The 19193-nt window shown below is 40.9% G+C and overlaps 1 protein-coding gene and 1 pseudogene across 1 annotated transcript in view; both read left to right on the plus strand.

Annotated features, from left to right (window-relative positions):
• Positions 1-292: 292 nt before the first annotated feature.
• LOC115803685 (U2 spliceosomal RNA) lies at positions 293-454 on the plus strand (annotated as a pseudogene).
• Positions 455-1010: 556 nt separating this feature from the next.
• PPP1R36 (protein phosphatase 1 regulatory subunit 36) overlaps positions 1011-19193 on the plus strand; it is a 30432-nt gene continuing 12249 nt past the window's right edge. The window contains exons 1-7 of the mRNA XM_089906272.1: positions 1011-1016; positions 1623-1693; positions 10783-10869; positions 11388-11485; positions 11585-11651; positions 13778-13876; positions 18639-18773. Of these exons, the coding sequence (XP_089762398.1) occupies positions 1011-1016; positions 1623-1693; positions 10783-10869; positions 11388-11485; positions 11585-11651; positions 13778-13876; positions 18639-18773 (563 nt within the window). The remainder of the gene's footprint in view (positions 1017-1622; positions 1694-10782; positions 10870-11387; positions 11486-11584; positions 11652-13777; positions 13877-18638; positions 18774-19193) is intronic.

A 19193-nucleotide genomic window follows, 5' to 3' on the forward strand; every position in this document is an offset into this window, starting at 1 on the left:
TTTTGAGTACTTATGCAGGGTGATGCTTTACACACATTACTCCTTAAAGAGCCTCGTAAACCCCTCATCTGGATATCTTCAAATGGGTTCCACATCTAGTTATGCAGCAGAACCCAGTTTTGAAAACCTTATTTCCTCCCTTGCTCCCCTCCTGCCACGCCCCGCCCTAAATTAACCTAGTCCCAACCTGTATGTTTTATATTTTATTTTATTTGTTTTTATTTTTCTAACCTGGATTTGAACTTCATTTAGTGCTATTAAACTTTGGAACAAAGGGGAAGCTTCCCTAAGGAACTGAAGACCTTTTGGCTAAGATCAAGTGTAGTACCTGTTCTTATTAGTTTAATATCTGATACATCTTCTATCTGAGGATAACATACTAAGTGGATTTTTGGAGCAGGGAGTTGGAATAGGAGCTTGCTCTGTCCACTCCAAAAAAAAAAAGTTATTCTAATTAAAAACAAAAAAAACAGTGATGCAGTTGACTTCTCGGTGGGAAGGCACGAAGAACTGACCTCTAAAGAAGGAACCCCGGTGCAGCTTTGCTGTGAGACGCTAGGGAGCCACAGCAGCCAAAGGTGTCAGCATGGGCAGCAGTGACGCCCACCCGCCACCGCCGCGGAGGAAGCAGGGTCCCGCCCCCGCCCAATGTCGGCGGGGTTTCTCAGCGCTCACGGGCAGTTAGTTGCCTCCGCGACGGTCGGTCTAATGCGGCCAGCGGAAGACCACGTATCGTGTGCCCGAGTTTTATTCGAGGAGGCGGCGGTTGGACTCGCAGGCCGACTAGCCGGATGTAAGTGCACCTGGGCCGCCCCCAGCCCGTGGCGGGTGGAAAGCCGACCCCCTCCCGCCCGCGGCGCCCGACGGGGGCTCGGTGGCGGTGCAGCGACGCCCTCCATTCCCTCGGCCAAGGCCCTGCTCTCAGTCCTCCCCAGGCAGGGGCGCCGCCTTAGCCTGGGGCGAACCTCACTCGAGGAGACCTGGGCTTAGTTGTCTACAAAAACCAGACGATGGAGGTGCGTTCGGCAAACGGTCAGAATTGAATTCCGGCTCCCCCCACAGATATCTAGGTATAGGAAAGTTCCACCGCACCACCTCTAATTGGTTGGCTGGAAAATAAATAGCCGTCCTGCGGAGGAAGCGGTCCTGCCCTGGGTGGGATCCCCAGAGGAGAGGCTGGAGGCTGGTAGCTACCATGGCTTGGAAAGGATAACCTGGTACTTCGCCCACTTCCTCCGAAGGGTGGGGTCAGGATTAGAGTTGCTGTCTAACTCCTCTGAAAGATTGGGGCTGCCTTGGGCACCAGTTTATTGTGGTCTGAGTCCCAGTTAATCAGTAAATTACTATGGTGAGATGACACAGGCTCCTAGCCTTTCTCTCTTCTTTCCCTTCCTTCCTTTCTCCCCTACTTTCCTCCCTTCCTTACTTTCTAGTGAAACTACACCCCAAAACAATCAAAAAAGATAAAATCCTGGCTTCAAGTTAAAAAAAAAAAAACAGTTTAAGACGCTACATCTTTATTGAATAGAGTTAAACAGCAGCTAGTGAGAATTATTGTTAAAAGTTCATTGTGACATGTGGATTGTAAATGGAACCTTTATCTTTGCCGCAATCGTTTCATTTTACAGCAGTTGGGATTACGATTAGGGATGTGGTACGGGAAAGATGAAACCAGAACTCTTGAATTCAGAAGGTAAATTTTAACAAAACTTTATTACAGCTTTTATGAACATTACGTGTGTTTGGGATAAAAAAAATTCAAGCAGCACAGAAGAGTATAAAGAATAAAATAGAGATCTGCTGCAATCGCAGCATGCAGAGATAACCATTTGGGCAGCCTTCCTGACATCCCCTTCTTATGACGTTTATCTGCTGCTCCTATGTATCAGACACCGTGCTCATCAGTTTACCAAGCCTTTGGAACAGCTGCGTGGTGTTAATCCACTTTTACAGGTGAAGAAGCTGATGTCAAAGGGTTAAGAAGGGTGCAGGAAACTAAGTGACTTGGCCAAATCACACAGCTCAGAGGTGATTAAGATGTTTTAAATCTAGGTCTACTTGGTTAACAGCCCATATTCTTAACTACTTTATAAAATTGCCTTTTTGAGTTATAGAAATAGAGTTTTACATTAATGGGACCATATATTATACCTGCTGCAGTAGACCGTAAATTTTACAAGGTAAAATTATTAGGTTAGAAAAACTAATTTTAATTCTCCATTGAGAAAAGACTGACTCTGTTAAAAGTGTTTATCACTAAACTAACAAAACTAGCCACTATCTGCTGTGCACCTGTTATATCGCAGGCATTTGCTTATTTTTCTGAGTCTTAAAACAGCCATGGAAAGTGAGCACTAATATTTCCATTTCATAGATGAAGAAACAAGGCTCAGGGAGACTAAGCCATTGAACCAAAGTCATCCAGCCAGTAAGCAGCAGAACTGACATTTTGAACCAAGATTTATCCAAGTCCTTTCCACTTTATACACTGTCTCCCTCTGATAGACCGCAAGACCTCAATGGCAGGAACTGTCTTAGTCATCTTCATGTCCCTGGAGCCATCTGCAGAACTTCACAGAGTAGGCACTCACCAAATGTTTATTGAACAAGTACAATCAACCAAATAGATTCAAGCAGAGGAAGACTAGAGGCACAGGGCCAATTAGAAGGCTAATTGTAGGAGGCTTATAAATAGTTATCCAGGTAAGAAACAGAGTCAGAGAGAAAAGGGTGCAGGACTAAGAAATATGCAAGAGATGAAATTGACAGGATGTTTGGATAGAATTGATTGATACCATATAGTGCCTGAAAGTGAAGGGAGAGGGAGAAGCAGGTGCTTAGGTTGGCTCCCAGGTGTCTGGCTTGGGTGATTTGTTGGCTGGGATTGCCCTTCCCCCATATACAGAATAAAAGAGGCAAAACTGGTGATGTGTTTGAGGTTGCTATAATGTGGACACATCTCTTAGGCTGTTGGTCAAATGGGGCTGGAGGTCAGGAAAGGAGTTGGCTGTGCAGATGTAATTTATAGTTACATTATAAATATAATTAAATATTTAATAGCACTTAAACATGAATAATTTAAAGGCTAACCATTATATTAAAGTCAAAATCAAAAGTTTACATTTCATGGAATATTTATTTCGGTGTTTGAGTAATCTGTCATTTCCACAGCAGTGAGTTCAATTTTTCTTCTCAGATATGTCACAGAAGATTCAGTCGAGTAGCTCCTGAAACATCATACTTAGTGAATGTGAGATAGTGACAAAGACAGCAAGATAGCTCTGAGATTAGACAGACAGGATAATCACAGGAGTCAAAATATACACGGTAAAGCACAAGAAAATGTGGGTGCAAATTTTCAGTGCCAATATTTTCTTTTCTCAGTCTTCGTATATATATAAAGGCCATCTCAATCCTCTCTTCTTATGATAAAAATTGCACCATACTTTTTACATACTGATCTTTATAAATGAAGTTATTTTGTAGTATTTTTCAAACTAATTTTTCAGTGCTAATCTAATAATAACCCACCCCAAGTGGCACTTTTTCCTGTATGATCCTACTAACAAATTTACAGATATCAGTTTCACACTGACTTTATTATTCATAAAACATTCATATTCATAAACTAAAGTTTCTTTTGGTTCGTTACCAAATTATTCTTTAAAATGGCTTGATTGATTTCCCATGTATATTCCCCACTTGATTTTGGAGAATATACATGGGATGGTATGATTTAAAAGGTAGATTGTGTGACATAATGTTGAATGAAAAAGGCCAGACACAAAAATGTAAATATTGTATGATTTTATTTATATAAAAGTTTACAGTAACAGACAAAAGAAAAGAACTGTATTGATAGAGGTCAGAATAGGGGTTACTTTTTGCGGGTTATCAACTGGCAGGGGAAAGTACAAGAGAACCTTCTGAGGTGTTGGAAATGGACTATATATCGATCTGGGTGGTGGTTACATGGGTATATACATAGTAGAAAATTCATCAAGGGGAGGGGGAAGGGTAAGCTGTGACAAAGCGAGAGAGTGGCATGGACATATATACACTACCAAATGTAAAATAGATAGCTAGTGGGAAGCAGCCGCATAGCACAGGGAGATCAGCTCGGTGCTTTGTGACCACCTCGAGGGGTGGGGTAGGGAGGGTGGGAGGGAGGGAGACACAAGAGGGAAGAGATATGGGGACATATGTATATGTATAACTGATTCACTTTGTTATAAAGCAGAAACTAACACACCATTGTAAAGCAATTATACTCCAATAAAGATGTTAAAAAAAAAAAAGAAAATTCATCAAGCTGTCCACTTAAGATTTATGTGCTTTACTGCATAAATGGAAGCTCTACCTCAATTTAAACAGTGTAAAAATAAAACCCCCCAAACACCAGACTGTGTCAAGTACACAAACTGGGTGTAGTTAAAGATGGGGAAAGGACTACCATGAAGAATAGATGGGGGCAACCTTTTCATAGTGGAGCTGCTTTGTGTTTAAGCAACTGTGTGGCAAACCCGAGTATTAGGATTACCTTGGGAGTCCAGCTGCTAGGGGTGAGGTTAAGGAAAAGGAAAGCAGACTTTTGTATGTTTTAGGCCAAAGTTAATGTTTGGCTTTGTTGGAAATGTAGATACTGATTCCCTTTTAAAGTCTAAGCATGTCCCATCACACATTAAAATGTAGGTCTGAAGTCAGAGAGGACTCATGAGCTGGAACATGCTCTTTTTTTTTTCAGACACAATGCTGCAGACACTATGTCACCCCAATTCATGGTGATGAGACAGGGCTGAGGCAGAGAAGGTGGAGAGGAGACAGTGGTAAGAATGGAAGCTGCAGAGGCAGAGGCTTGTTCAGTCACTGTTCTCACCAGTTCTGTTTGGTGTCACTCCACAGACCTTTATGAGCATGTGTCATGGGATTGCATCTGTGCTCTAGAAAGCCCTCTCCCATAGTAACGTGGAGGGGCAAGATTAGAACTCGGGAGACAAGACAATTATGCATTACTCTAAGGGGGAGATGGAGACTTACAGGAGAACAGAGTCAAAGAGTCATGCTAAAGGCAACTCAGATAAATCCGGCCTTGTGTGCAGGGGGAAGTAGCTGGTAAGACTGGCTGTGAGACAAAGGGAGGAAGGAGGCAAGAACGTCTGGGTCACTGAGTGGGTGACAGCATTGTCTATTGAGACAAGGAAGGTGGCAGATCCGGTATGTTTATGGAGGGGTGAAAGGTAACAAGGTTACTTTTTCAGTGTGCAGAATTTGAGATATAGTCGGCCCTTGGTATCTGCAGGGGATTGGTTCTAAGACACCCCCGCCCCCTGCGGGTCCCAAAATGTGCAGATGCTCAAGTCCCTTATATAAAATGACATAGTACAGTCGGCCCTCTGTATCTGCGCGTTCCACGGGCTGACTGGACCTGCCTGTGAGATGTCCAGGTCAAGAATTCAGTAAGCAGGGGTTTGGTTTTCCTGAGAGGGGCCGGTGCAGAATTACAGTGGAAAGTGAACTGACTGAGGCCAGAAGCCTAGGAAATACCTACTTCTAAAAATTATGAAATAAGTTTTAAAATATCATATTATTTTTAAAAACCAGAAAATACCATTAAGCGAAAACAACCAAAAAAACTTGACAATCCCACATAAAGAGTATGACTGTTAACATGGTAACAGTTATTGTATAGCTTTCCAAATCTTCTTTTATGTATGTATACACACACATACATTTTTAACTTACTCTCCATTTCCGTATCTTTTTTCCTCATTACAAAGTTGCACATACTTGTTGAAAAACAAGTATATAAATGTACAAAGTAGAAAGTGGGGGGTTCTGCCACAGTTCTGCCCCCAAAGACCACCGGTGCACCAGTGTTAAGGCTTACCACCTTATTTTTATTTTTTTGTGTTCAACATACTGATTATATTTATTTTACATTCTGTGACTGATAATTCCAGTACCTGAAATCATTGTACATCTGACTTTGTTGCCAGCTTTTTTTTCTCTTATAGTGTTATTTTTAAAATTTTAACTAAATATAAATATTTAAAACTTTTTATATTGGAAGATTTCAAACATAAACAGAAGTAGGGAGAATGGGATAATGAACCCTCACATACCCATAGCATAGCATCAACAGTCACCAAATTAAGGCCAACTTTGTATCATCTATACCCTCATCTTCTCCACCCCTTGATTATTTTGAAGTAAATTCCAGATATCATATCATTTCATCTATAAGTATTTCAGTACATATCTCAAAAAAAATAGGCACTCTATTAAAAACTATAACTAAATTACTATTTACTGGCCTAAAAATACAAAAGGTAATTTCTTAACATTGTCACATATGCAGTTTGTATCCAGATGTCTCCTATTGTCTAATATTTTAAAAGTTTGTTCCAGTCAGGATCCACACAATTTCCATACATTGCAGTTGGTTTGATATGTCTCTTAATCCGTGTGTATGTCTTAAGGTTTTGAAAGGTATCTTCACGTGGCCCTCAGGAATAGCAGACAGGCAAAGAAAGAGGAGCTAACTGAAGAGAAAGCATGATTAGAAGGGTCAGGAGGAAAGCCCTGAGACACACAAAGACCTTCAAAGGCAAAATAAGAAAGGGAATTTGAGTGGGGAGTGGTCAGCAATGTCAGATGCTAAAGAGAGCTCAGGATGGGGCAAAAAGAAGCCTTTGGATTTAGGGGTCGCTGGGGACTTAGGTGAGAAGCCATTTCAGGAAGGCAGTGAGTAGAAATCAGATTACAGTAGCTAGAGGAGAAGAACCTGAGATAAAGAGTACTCTGTTTTTGCTAGTTTCTCATCAGTAAGTTTACCAGTGAAAAAGGAAAGCGACAGTAGCCTTTAGGGGATCCAGTACTAAGGGAAGGGACTTTTGTTGCTTTTGTTATAAAGGTAGGAAATTTTTGAGTTTGTTTGGGTAGAAAGAAGAGATGGAAGAGAAGAGAAGGAAAGTGGGAATGGGATCAAGAGCGCAGATTAGCTTGGAAAAGGTAGAAGCAGAGTTTCCGCTGAGTATGGTGGGAAGGAAGTAATAGACACAGGAAAGCTTGGGAATTTGAAGGTGCAGGAAGATATATCTATGCCGCTCTCCTTACTGAAAGTAAACCAGACCCTCCCAGGCTACTACTGGGAGGAGAATCTTTTGGTAGCAGTGCTACCGACCCTGACTCATTCCCCCGAGATTGCTGCTCCCTTTCCAGCTCCCTCCTCAGTAACTGCCACCACTGCCACACTGGGCTGGGCCAGGGCTCCGGAAACCTGCATTCACCCAAATGCCCTGACCCAGTACCTAAATGGGGGCATTTCCTGAAGCCAGTGGACAGGAGAGACAGGGAGGGCTTCCCAGGGGAGGCGCTGTCTAAGACCTGAGGAGGAGAAGGTGTTGGCAAGGCAAAGGGAGCTCTGGTTGTGGAGTAGGAGAGTGCGTTCTAGGCAGAAGGAACAGCACGTGCAGAGGCCCAGACACATCTGAGACTGCAAGTGGTCAGTACGCTGGGTGTAGAGCTCCAGGCGAGTGTTAAGAGAGGAAGTAGAAGTTTTAAACCAGGGCAAGATCGTGAAAGGTCTTACAGACCATGCTGACGAATTTAAACTTTATTCAGAGGCCACGTGGGGTCGGGGGTGGGGGGGGATTGAAAGGTTTTAAATGGGGAAGTAATGGGCCAACCAACAAGGCATGCTTCTCTCTGACACAGTGTCTGTAGTCCCAGCCATTCATGTTGCAAGTGCCCCCTACTCCCAGCTGGGAGAGAACCAGCCGCCTGTCTGAGTGTTTGCCAAGGTCGTGGACTCCCCTGAGGACATACAGCCAAGGAAACTACACCTCCAGAAGCCTCGAACTTCTCTTGTTTTTCAACACAGCCTAACCAAAGACTCTAGTAACCACTGAAGAGCTCTAACTGGTGTGGAAGCCAGGAGTGGTCCAGCCCTCCGCATTTTAGTGATGGGTTCTAGGAGAAAATACGACTGCTTTTTCTCATTTATTTCAGGGCAAAGGGAAATGATGTGACTGTGCTGTGATATTAGGAAATCACATCAACACAGTGTGGTCTGTGATTCTAAATGTGTTGCCAGATTGAGAGGGAGACTACGGAGACCGGAAGAAGGTACAGATCTAGGTCAGACTGTGGTTTGGGAGCCAATCAGAGGTGCAGTTCAAAGGACAATTTTTAATTATTACTAGTGATGCTTCTTAGTGATTCCAAATGCACTGTGAACATAGGCTGCTTTTAGAGCTATGGCAGGACACTCACAAAGAGACATCCATCTCACCATCTGATCCGGAGAATGACTTCAGTCAAGTGAAAAGCCATTCAGGCAAGTGTGGGAAGACGTGTCCAGAGGTCAGAGAATAAGGACTAGAGGTTTCGCAGTAAATGCCAGACTACTGGCTAAGAGCAGGCACTACCTGCCACAAGTTTCAAATACTGAGACATGGTCAGCCTCTCTGAGCCTTAGTTCTCCATCAGTAAAATGATAGCCATGTACCAGATGATCTTTTAGATGTCTTCTAACCCCCAAATTCTATGATCTTATGATTTTATAATTCTAAGTTCATTTGACTTAGTTCATAGACCTGATCCAAATGTATCCTTTCCTTATCTTAAGGCTCTCTTGTCTCAAATCAACTCAGGCAAACTAATAGGGCAAAAAATGTTGAATTATAGGGATGGGACTGAGGCAAGGTTAGGAGGGAAGCAATTTCATTTGACACTAACTGAAATTGGGTGTTTCTATCTATATTCTCTCATCTTCTAGAGAAGAGAAACCCTGGGAAGGGCTGGTGACCTGAGTTTTCTTTAGCCTGTTAGGAAAGTTAACAGCCAATGGCTTGTAAGTGGCCAAAATGTTGTGACGGTCCAAGAGAAAACTGAAAACAACTTTGTGTTCTTGTTTAGGGTGGTTCTATTAATGCCACACATTAGATATCCAGCAAGTAGAATGGACTTCAAAGAGCTCTTAGAAAATGTCTGAATGTTTGGGGGAATTGAGGATTTTGTTAAAGGCTATCTAAATGGCCTGTCAACAGAATGTATCAACAATGTACTGTTTCTTCCTCTATCAACTTTTTTTTTAGGAACGCAGATAATCAATACATTCTTGTTATTAAAATAACCTGAAATAATACAGAAGTATACAGCTGTGGAAGATAGCTCTCTTCATCACTATGCCTCCTCTCTGCCCCATCTCTCTTTGGAGGTACCCACCAACACCATTTGGTATCCTTTCATTTCTTTTTTCCTGCCACCTCCTCAGTATTTCAGCACACCTTCCCTCTAAATACCCAATCCTTGGAGACCAGTGATAAGAAGAGGACAAGAAAGAATGAAAAGTTTAGAAATTTCTACATCCACTAATCAACTTGGTGCCAGTGGTCTGAAAAGAAAGAAAAATACAAAAAATCATTCCCTTGAGGTGATATCATGTATATGCTTTTAGATTCTAACCTAGTCTACAACCTGAATATTGCCAGGATGTTGGCAAAAACTCCTGGAAGAAGAAAGTACCAAACTGGTTAACTTTATCATTCCCATGGGAGGTATTTCTCTAAAATGATGATTTTGTGGGTAACCAATCCCAGAAAAATTTTAAAGGAAGTTGTTTCAAAACTGTTGTGTTGACAAAGAGATGATAAAGAGTATATATGCATGATTAGGGAATGACTAAAATCTGGGGAAAAGTGCGTCTACTTACTATATCTATGCTTAAACTTAACAGAGAGACATGTAACTGTGAGCAGAGATTAAGCTTCTGGGTGGTGTTATCAACATGGCATTGTTTCAGGCAGAAAAATAAACGTCATAATCCACAATGGTCACCAAACCAATGTATTTGGTAGACACCACAATTCTAGAAAATGAACTCTCTATGAGGCAGGAACCACATCCTTCTAGTCTTCAAAACGCTTTTCTCTGTTTTCCTATTAAGTATTTGCTGATAATCCTGAGAGTCTGTGCATTGACTGTAATCACGCACCACTTATTTTCAATGTTATAGCAATGCCTGACACAGAGTATGGCCTCAGTACACATTTATTTGTTGCTTAATTGTGGTCCATTGTTAGTTAGGCCCATTACTGCTTGGTAATGCTTGTACAAAAACTATAGAGTCAAAGCAACCCTGAGTTAAGTAAAGGGTCCTGAAACCTTCTTCGAGATCCTCAAGCTTCTAGAAGGAGTCCACAGCAGTGATAACGAGGTGGCTGCTCGGGGGGCAGGACTGCCTGGTGGGTAAACACATGGCTCTGTGGCTAGAGAACCTGTGCCCGGTCCTGGCTTTGGCACTTGTTAAGTGATCTTGGTCCAGTTACTTAATATCTTTCTAAGGTTCAATCTTTCTCATATGTAAAAATTGTAATAATAGTAATATTTTCCTAATAGAGTTGCTGTGAAGATTGAATGAGGTCATGCTTAGAAGCACATAACAAGTACTCAGTAAATCAAAAAATCCTTCCAAACTGATCACGAGCTTTCTGTTTCTTCTGAAGTTACTGCAGCATTTTCAGATGGAAATGTTTTGTGTATGGTGGTATTCAGGGGGATAGTGATACGTAAAGGCTGAATATAGAGTCTGATCTTTTCATCTTTTTTAGATGATTGTACCACATGTAAATACATGAATTAAGTACAGCTGTGCCTCAGATTCTCTCCAGGACACTCACAATATGTGCTGGTCCTCAGGTTCCATGAGCTATGGTCATGCTCTGATTAGTTTCCCCCGGGGAAAAGGTTAAGTTCCTAATTTTCTCATTTCTATTACAGTTTTACACCTGCAGTAGAACTCAGAGAAAGAGGAAAGAAAGGCAAAGCAGTTCACTTTGCTGAAATTGATGGTCCAGCTTCAGACAGGTAGCTTAACTTAGCACCATGGCAGTGTTGCTGATAGCACCTCTCAGCAGAATGGCTTAAGCCTCTGCAGACGCTAAGAAAATATCATTCCCATCATCCTAGGTTGAAATGCAAATAGCCATCAAGGAAGGAACATGCACTATTTCACAATTATGGTGGGAGTTACAATCATCCCAATAATGTATCCCTGTGATAATTTGGCTATTAGCAAATTTTCAGCTTCTTTAAAAAAAATGAAAATGATAGCTATGCCAAAAATAGATGATTTAAATGATCTATTTTGGATCAAATTGGTATTTACCTTTTATGTAAGGCAGTGTGCATTCCTCCTACCCCTAGCATAGTAAATACAATGTTTAATAAAATGTATTCCAAAATGATCCTACATTAAATGAAACCCACACATGACACTCAGGGTCTCCTTACTTTATAGTAAACACCTCATGTGCCTCAGGGTAGATAAAATACAACTAAAACCTTTCAAAGCACTACTATAGACTGTTATATCCCCAAAACAGGTTGACAGATAAAAGGTGTGCTTTAAGAGACGACAAGTCACCCAAAGGCTTAGAGAAACGAAGTCAGCAGGGCAACGTTACACTCCACGATGCTAAACGTGAGTAACTGCTTCATCATCCTTACATGTATTACCTGGTGTCAACCTCTAAGGCAGCTCTTTGTCCCTCTTTCAATTGTCCATCTTCTCTCCTTTCAGTTGTTGCTTTGCTTTTGCTACAAGATACTGAGATGCAGCATATCTGTTCTTTTACAACATTTCTGAGGTATGTAATGCTTGTGAGACATTTTAGATCTTTTATTTTGAAATCATCCCATCTGATAAATGAAGACAAATCTGATCTTTGGAGAAAGGGCTGGCTCTATGCAAGCCATTCTCTCAGGATTCGGTTTCCAAGACTGAGACCAAAGAGAGGAAGCCAGAAGTTACAGGAGCCCCAAATGAAGTCCAGGGCAAGGAGTATGGTGAGCACGTCGTCAGAGTCCCATTGAGACTGTGCTATGTATATGTTGGTTAAAGGGTATACTCATTTACTGAAGATCAGTTTTCTCCACTAGTTAGGTTTGGCAGCCCCAACAAGTACTAGGTGTGTGACTCTGGGTGAGCTTTTTGATCTTCCTGAGCCTCAGTTTCCTTGGATACAAAATTGGAAGTAATGGTGTCTCCATGTGGCGGTACGTGGAAGGTGCTTCTCCTGGCAGCTGCACTTGTAAGTGCTCAGTGAGAGTTGGGTATCCTATGCTGTGGGCAGCGCTCACAGATTCCCTCAGCATTCAGTAAAGGCTGCATATGGCAAACACCTGAGATTCTCTGCCTGAAGCTTTATTCTATGGCAGGAGCACACTCAGCCTGCCTGCAGGGCTACAGGACAAGCTTGGGGCACTAGGAAGTCAGTGCCCGAGAAGCAGCCTCCAATCAGTGATATGCTGGAGGGAGAGTTGGTAGATAAATATCCCAGCTTCCATCTGTCAGGATAACTCTAAGTTTTCTACGCTGTCTCCTAGAGTCCCTCATGGTACTGAACTACATTGGTCCACAGTGATAATGAACTTGTTAACACCCCCTTTCCATCTCACCTCCCCACTCCCCTACTGATGTTTCTTGTGATCACTTCCTTGTAAACTACTTACTCGCAAATCTGTCTCATGGTGTGTTTCTGGGAGAACCCAACCTAGGACAGGTAGTTATCAATACTGTGAAAAAAAAGTCTGCAATGGTCATCTTCATCTTGCTCTCAAGGTATGGTTAAGGAATGCATGCCAGAGTAAGAATTTCCATTTGGGGCTAGAAAGGAAGCAGCAAAAATCTTGTAAGAATATTTAGAAAGAAAGCAAAGCCTTCTAGTTTTAAAACAAATGAGATAGGATTGTAAATCGATGCAGTCTTTTTGGAGAGCAAAACTTATGAAACTTTAATGTGCAGATATTCTATGTCCTAGCAATTTCACTTCTAGGAAGTTACTCAGAGATGTGGCTATAAGAATAATTACTGCAGCATTGTCTATAATATTTTTTAAAAACCCAAATATCCATCAGTAGAGGATTAGTTAAATAAATTATGAGCTATAGCATACTTTATCCACCTGTTTAAAAAAGTGAGGAAAATCTATACATGGTATCATGGAAAGAGGTCCATGTTACACAGGTAAGTGACAGAAGCAAGTTGCAAAGACTTGTATATACTGCATTATCCCATTTGTTACCAAAAAAAAAAAAGTAAGGCATATATTCATGCATATGTATGTGTGCTGGTGGGGGAGGACCTTATATGTGATTGCCTATGCTCTAGAAGGTTTAGGACGGATTCATGCCAAACTCTTAACAGTGGCTACCACTAAGGAGTAGGATGGTGACAAAGGAGTGAGGGGAGAGTCTTTTTACTTGTTACATTTGTGTACTTTTTTTTTTTTTTTTTTTTTGCGGTACGTGGGCCTCTCACTGTTGTGGCCTCTCCCGTTGCGGAGCACAGGCTCTGGACACGCAGGCTCAGCGGCCATGGCTCACGGGCCCAGCCGCTCCGCGGCATGAACCTGTGTCCCCTGCATCGGCAGGCGGACTCTCAACCACTGCGCCACCAGGGAAGCCCACATTTGTGTACATTTTTTAAACAACAACAAAAAATTACCTGTATTATAAAAACACTTTAAAAATGAAAACTAATTGGTAAGCAAAACTATAATTCAGTTGTGACCTCTCAAAAAATTTTGTTTACGAAAATCAGGTTTCTTATATCTTCAACAGTTATAGTAGATAGAATTTTAAATGGTAAATTAGTTGTGTGATGGGTATGGTAACATGTGTTTCTACTTATTCTTGTGTGCCCATATATTTTTTCATGACAAGCTTTATGTTTGAAATATGTTTTCATTATTTTCTTTTAATCTCCCCATAGGAATAAGAATCTTGACAATTTCCTCATGGCATTGTTGTACTATTTATATTATTACTTGGAAAAAATCTCACAGGAAAAGAAACCCAAAAGCTGTGTGGTGTAAGTAGAATTTTGTAGTGTACTTTATTTTTATTGATTGATTTATTTATTTTTGGCCATGCCACGCAGCTTCCGGGATGTTAGTTCCCCGACCTGGGATCGAACCCGGGGCCGTGGCAGTGAAAGCACCGAGTCCTAACCACTGGACTGCCAGGGAATTCCCTGTAGTGCACTTTAATGCTTTATCACTGCCAGTATTAAAACTAACTTTTGTCTAGGGTAAAGAGATGATGGAAATTTAAAAATCTTGGAGTATGCTAAAACATTTTACAGGAAGGGGTTCATCAGTTTTAAGTCTCACTGAATAATTCAGATGGGTATTCTGTTAACTAAATATTGCAAATAATATAGACCAGCACTGCCCAATAGAAGAGTATGCCCAATATGTGAGAGCCATATATGTAATTTAAACTTTTCTGATGCCATATTTTTAAAATGTAAAAAGATACAGGTGAAATTAATTTTAACAAGATATTTTATTTAACCCAGTAACTCAAAAATATTATCATTGCAACCTGTAGTCAATACTAGGAAGTTATTGATGAAATACTTTACTTTTTTGTAGTAAGTGTTTGAAATGGTGTCTATTTTACAAATACAATATACCTCAATTCAGACTAGCCACAGTCAGTGCTCAGTAGCTACATGTGGCTCACAGCTACCATATTGGACAGTGCAGATAGAGATATTGTTTCTGTGTTTGTCTTGCTTACAAAGTTCTTGCTAAAGGGTTTGTAAGCATCTAATGAAAAAAACTAAGAATTTAAAAAATTAACAGATATGACCAAAATGATATTATATATCATAAAAGAAAACGACTTCTTAGGCTACATGTGAAGAATTTAATCACTTTAGGTGGAGGTGGCTCAGAGCTATACAGGGCAAAAGTCTGGGAACTCAGAATCCAGAGCAGAACAATGCCTCTCAGGCTTGGTGACCTTTGCAAGCTATGGAACTTTCCCAGTGCCCAGGCTGCCCTCCCCACTATATGTGGAACCGACCCAGTGATTTTGCTGTTAGGAATGCTGGATAGAGTCATCAATTTGTTGTTGTAGAATGTTTTCAAAATGCAAGATCCTTTCAAAATTTGAAAAATTTTGTGGATAGATAAATGTCTTGGGATAGCAGTTTTGTAAAGAACCAAATAAATAATTCAAACACTACTACTACAGTAAAGCCATTATAATATGCAACATCTAGCAGAGCAGCCAGAGAACATGAAGTGTTTCTGTGGTAGCAAGCAAATGGGCTCAAGCCAGCTGTGGGCTCAGAAGGTTTGAGGAGTCTTAACTATTTCCAAAGAAGAAATTTATTAGATTTTGATAGCATATTAGCTTATATTTTGTATGTTTTTTTCTAATTCTGTGGATTGTTGCTAATCAAGCAGAGACGTTGTGGGGGGGTGGGATGAATTGGGAGATTGGGATTGACATACATACACTCTTGATACTATGTATAAAATAGATAACTAATGAGAACCTACTGTATAGCTCAGGGAACTCTACTCAGTGCTCTGTGGTGACATAAATGGGAAGGAAATCCAAAAAAGAGGGGATATGAGTATATGTATGGCTGATTAACTTTGCTGAACAGTAGAAACTAACACAATATTGTAAGGCAACTATACTCCAATAAAAATTTTTAAAAAAAGCAAAGACATTGTTTCATTTCTTAATTTATAGAAATAGATAACAGAAGAAAGGTTTCTTAGTTATTTTAAAAATATACTAAAGGGCTTCCCTGGTGGCGCAGTGGTTAAGAATCTGCCTGCCAATGCAGGGGACACGAGTTTGAGCCCTGGTCTGGGAAGATCCCACATGCTGCGGGGCAGCTAAGCCCGCATGCCACAACTACTGAAGCCCACGCACCTAGAGCCCATGCTCCGCAACAAAAGAAGCCACTGCAATGAGAAGCCTGTGCACCGCAACGAAGAGTAGCCCCTGCTCGCCACAACTAGAGAAAGCCCGCACACAGCAACGAAGACACAACGCAGCCATAAATAAATTTAAAAATTTATTAAAAAATAATAAAATAAAATATACTAAAAATTATTAGAACCCAGTGATATATGGTAGACTTTCATGGAAGGAATCAGTTACAGAATGACAAAGAAAAATCCAAGCCTTAAAATTAGTGGTTCTGTGGTGTGATTCTAAAAAAAGCATAACAACTTTTCATTTTCAAGCTTCCAGTAGTCAGTTGGTTTATTTATTATAATAGAAACAAATATAAATTACATTGAGATATCTGGATATAAATAACTTTAAGAAATAAATTAATTTCCGTCAAAATAGTGAGGTATAACATAGGGATAATAGTAGCATTCACTTTACAGTTATTGTCCAGATTAGATGAGTTAATGCATATTATCTTAGCCTAGTGGTTGGCCCTTGGAAGGAAAGCCTATAACCTGTGAGAGGAGAGCAGGAAGAGTTACAGAAGGATATTAAAGATACACTTTGATGGTCTTAGATGACTAAATGCCCTAATTCCAGAAGAAAAACCCTTATCCCCATTTAACGGATGATGAAACTAAGGCTCAGAGAGGTTAAATGGCTGTTGTACATGCCAAGTTAGTGATGGAGCTGAGGCTAGAATCCAGGTCTCTAACTCCAAAGTCTCTGCCTAAACCACTGTGTGGTGTCCCCACATCCCTTACCAATGAACTCGACCCTCTGTCCCTGAGTTTATCCATCTGTAATTAGGACTTACAGCTTCTGAACAAAGGTACAATTATGTATGCAGTTTTAAACATCATAAGTATTTTCAAGTTATTACAATCGTTGTAATCATAATTTTTAATGGTGGCATAACTTTCCATCAAGCTACTGTATGTTAATAACTTATTGACCTACCTATTAAGAAGCAATGTAGTATAGTGGCTAAGGGTACAGACTTTGGTGCCTGGCTTCAATCCCACGGGGGGACTCATATGTTAGGTTAATGTCAAATCCTTAAATAGTACTTGGCTCTATTACTACAGCCTGTATTACTACTCCTATTATCCCTCTATTTTATATATTTTGGGAGTCTCCAGTTTTTCTGATAGTCAAATAGATAAATAATAATTGCATTGAATATCTTCATGCATTAGATTTCTCCCCTAACTTTGGATGATCTTTTACAAAGGATAAATTTCCAGGAGAGATTGTTGGATCAAAGTTTATGACCAATTGTATGGCACTTGAAATTATTACTAAAAATTTTTCCAAAGGGTTATACCTGGGTTTATTTTTTATTTTTTTATTTATTTTTTCTTCTTTGCGGTACGCGGGCCTCTCACTGTTGTGGCCTCTCCCGTTGCGGAGCACAGGCTCCGGACGCGCAGGCTCAGCGGCCATGGCTCACAGGCCCAGCCGCTCCGTGGCACATGGGATCTTCCCGGACCGGGGCACGAACCTGTGTCCCCTGCATCGGCAGGCGGACTCTCAACCACTGCGCCACCAGGGAAGCCCCCTGGGTTTATTTTAAATGCCAGGCTCTACCCAGACCTCCTGAACCAAAATCTGGAAGAGGGGTTGCCCTTGGGAATTTGCACTTTTAGCAAATATCCCAGGCAATTCTTACATATATTAAAACGTGAGAACCATTGGTGGAAACGTTTCAAAGCATTTCTTCGTTGTTGTTTGGTTTGCTTTGTTTTCAACAGCAAAAGAAGAGATTAACTATAGGCAGGCCTGGCAAAGCAGGGGTGAGGATGAGGGAAGGCAACAGGGAGGCAGGCACAGTGATGGTCACCGGGGTGCTCGTGGGTGTGTATGTTGGGTTTATATGATATTTGGGCATTTAAAGTTGGAACCCACCTTATCTATTTCAGAAACTCATTTTATTCCAATTACTCACAGGCCTTCTCACCACAGTGATAATGTTTTGTGCTTTGAAACATCCGTATTATCCTTAAACCCACCACCTTTCCCCACAGCTTATCCTCATGCGGCCAGTCTAGTGGTTAACATCAGAAGGGGCAGGTTGTCTTTCTTGTTTAGGGTGCATTTCGTTTGGCTTTTATCTTTCTGAAAATAAAAAGGCAGGGACAAATTTAGTGACACTTCATTTTTCAATAGCAATCATTGGAATGTATTGTCGGCAATGTCTCCTACTGTACTGTACAGCAAAAATGTCTAAAATTAGGCTTCAGACATGCTGTAACTTAAAAACAGGTTGCCTTTTAGAAAGTACATTTGCAATTCAATCGGAACTGGGGCTGTGTTTTCACAGGGAAGCAAGGTGATTGTAATTGATGCCAAAGTTCCCAGAGTGGTGTTCCACAGATGCCTCCTTAGCAAACACAGAACTGAGGGTGGGCAAACATTGAGTAGTTCAAACACTGAGCCCCCGAACTCAGTAATAACATCAGAAACCCAGGGGAAGCTAAGGTGGGAAAGAGTCTCCATGGCTGTTTTAGCAAAACAGCAGGAAAATTGGCTGCTAACTGCCACAGAAACTAGTATAGGGAATTTGTTAGTTGAGCTGTTCTATATAAATTAGGACTTCCTGTGTCTAAAATTGAGAATACATATACAATTTATAAAGAATCTATTTAAAAAGTGAATATTCAGCATAAACTTGAGATGCTGACTACAATGATAAATATCAAGGGGCTTTGAGGAACTTTCTCTGCCACAGCTCAAATAAAATAAATGAAATGATAAGTGAGGTGTGTTGACTCAGGTTTCTTTCAAAATAGTTTATACTTCTGACTTTTTACTAATTAATATAGACATTTGCCAACATTAATCCAGATTATTGTTTTTCTTTTCAGGGGCCTTGTAGAGAAAAAAGAGATGGAATTGGTTATCAGTAAGTTAGAAGCAGCACAGAAATACTTGGCACAGAAGTACTGTGTCCTCGTCCTGGGCTTGGGAATGCCTGATAAGCATCACATGTGCTGCGGAAAGTAAGTCCCCACTTAGGATTTTGTTAGATCTTCACTTGTGTGTAGATCCACATCCTTGCAACCCTCAGCTTTGACTTTTGGTGCCCCTGAGAAAGGTTCCTCTTTTGTTGTACAGAATCACTGGGCTCAGCTGAGACTCTGTCCCAAACACATGTAATGTCTTGTTTGAGAGAGCCAAATGAGTATAGGAAGAATCCCAGAATCTTGGCTGATATTTTTTTTTCTTTTTTCAAATTAAAGTTGGTTTACAATATCGTGTTAGTTTCAGGTGTGGCAGATGTTTTAACAACCTTCTACTATTTGGGTTTAAATTTCTCTCAGGTTATATCAGTTCAATGAAATCTTGCTTTCTGCCAGGAAGGCTTCTTGCTGTCTGACAAGGGCCACTTGGCTGCCTTGGGCAGTAGGCTGAGTGATGGG

This window comes from Delphinapterus leucas, chromosome 2, assembly GCF_059928025.1.
Source record: "Delphinapterus leucas isolate spDelLeu-1000000601 "Yukka" chromosome 2, BTC_Dleu_Yukka2, whole genome shotgun sequence".
In the NCBI taxonomy this organism is placed as follows: Eukaryota; Metazoa; Chordata; class Mammalia; order Artiodactyla; family Monodontidae; genus Delphinapterus; species Delphinapterus leucas.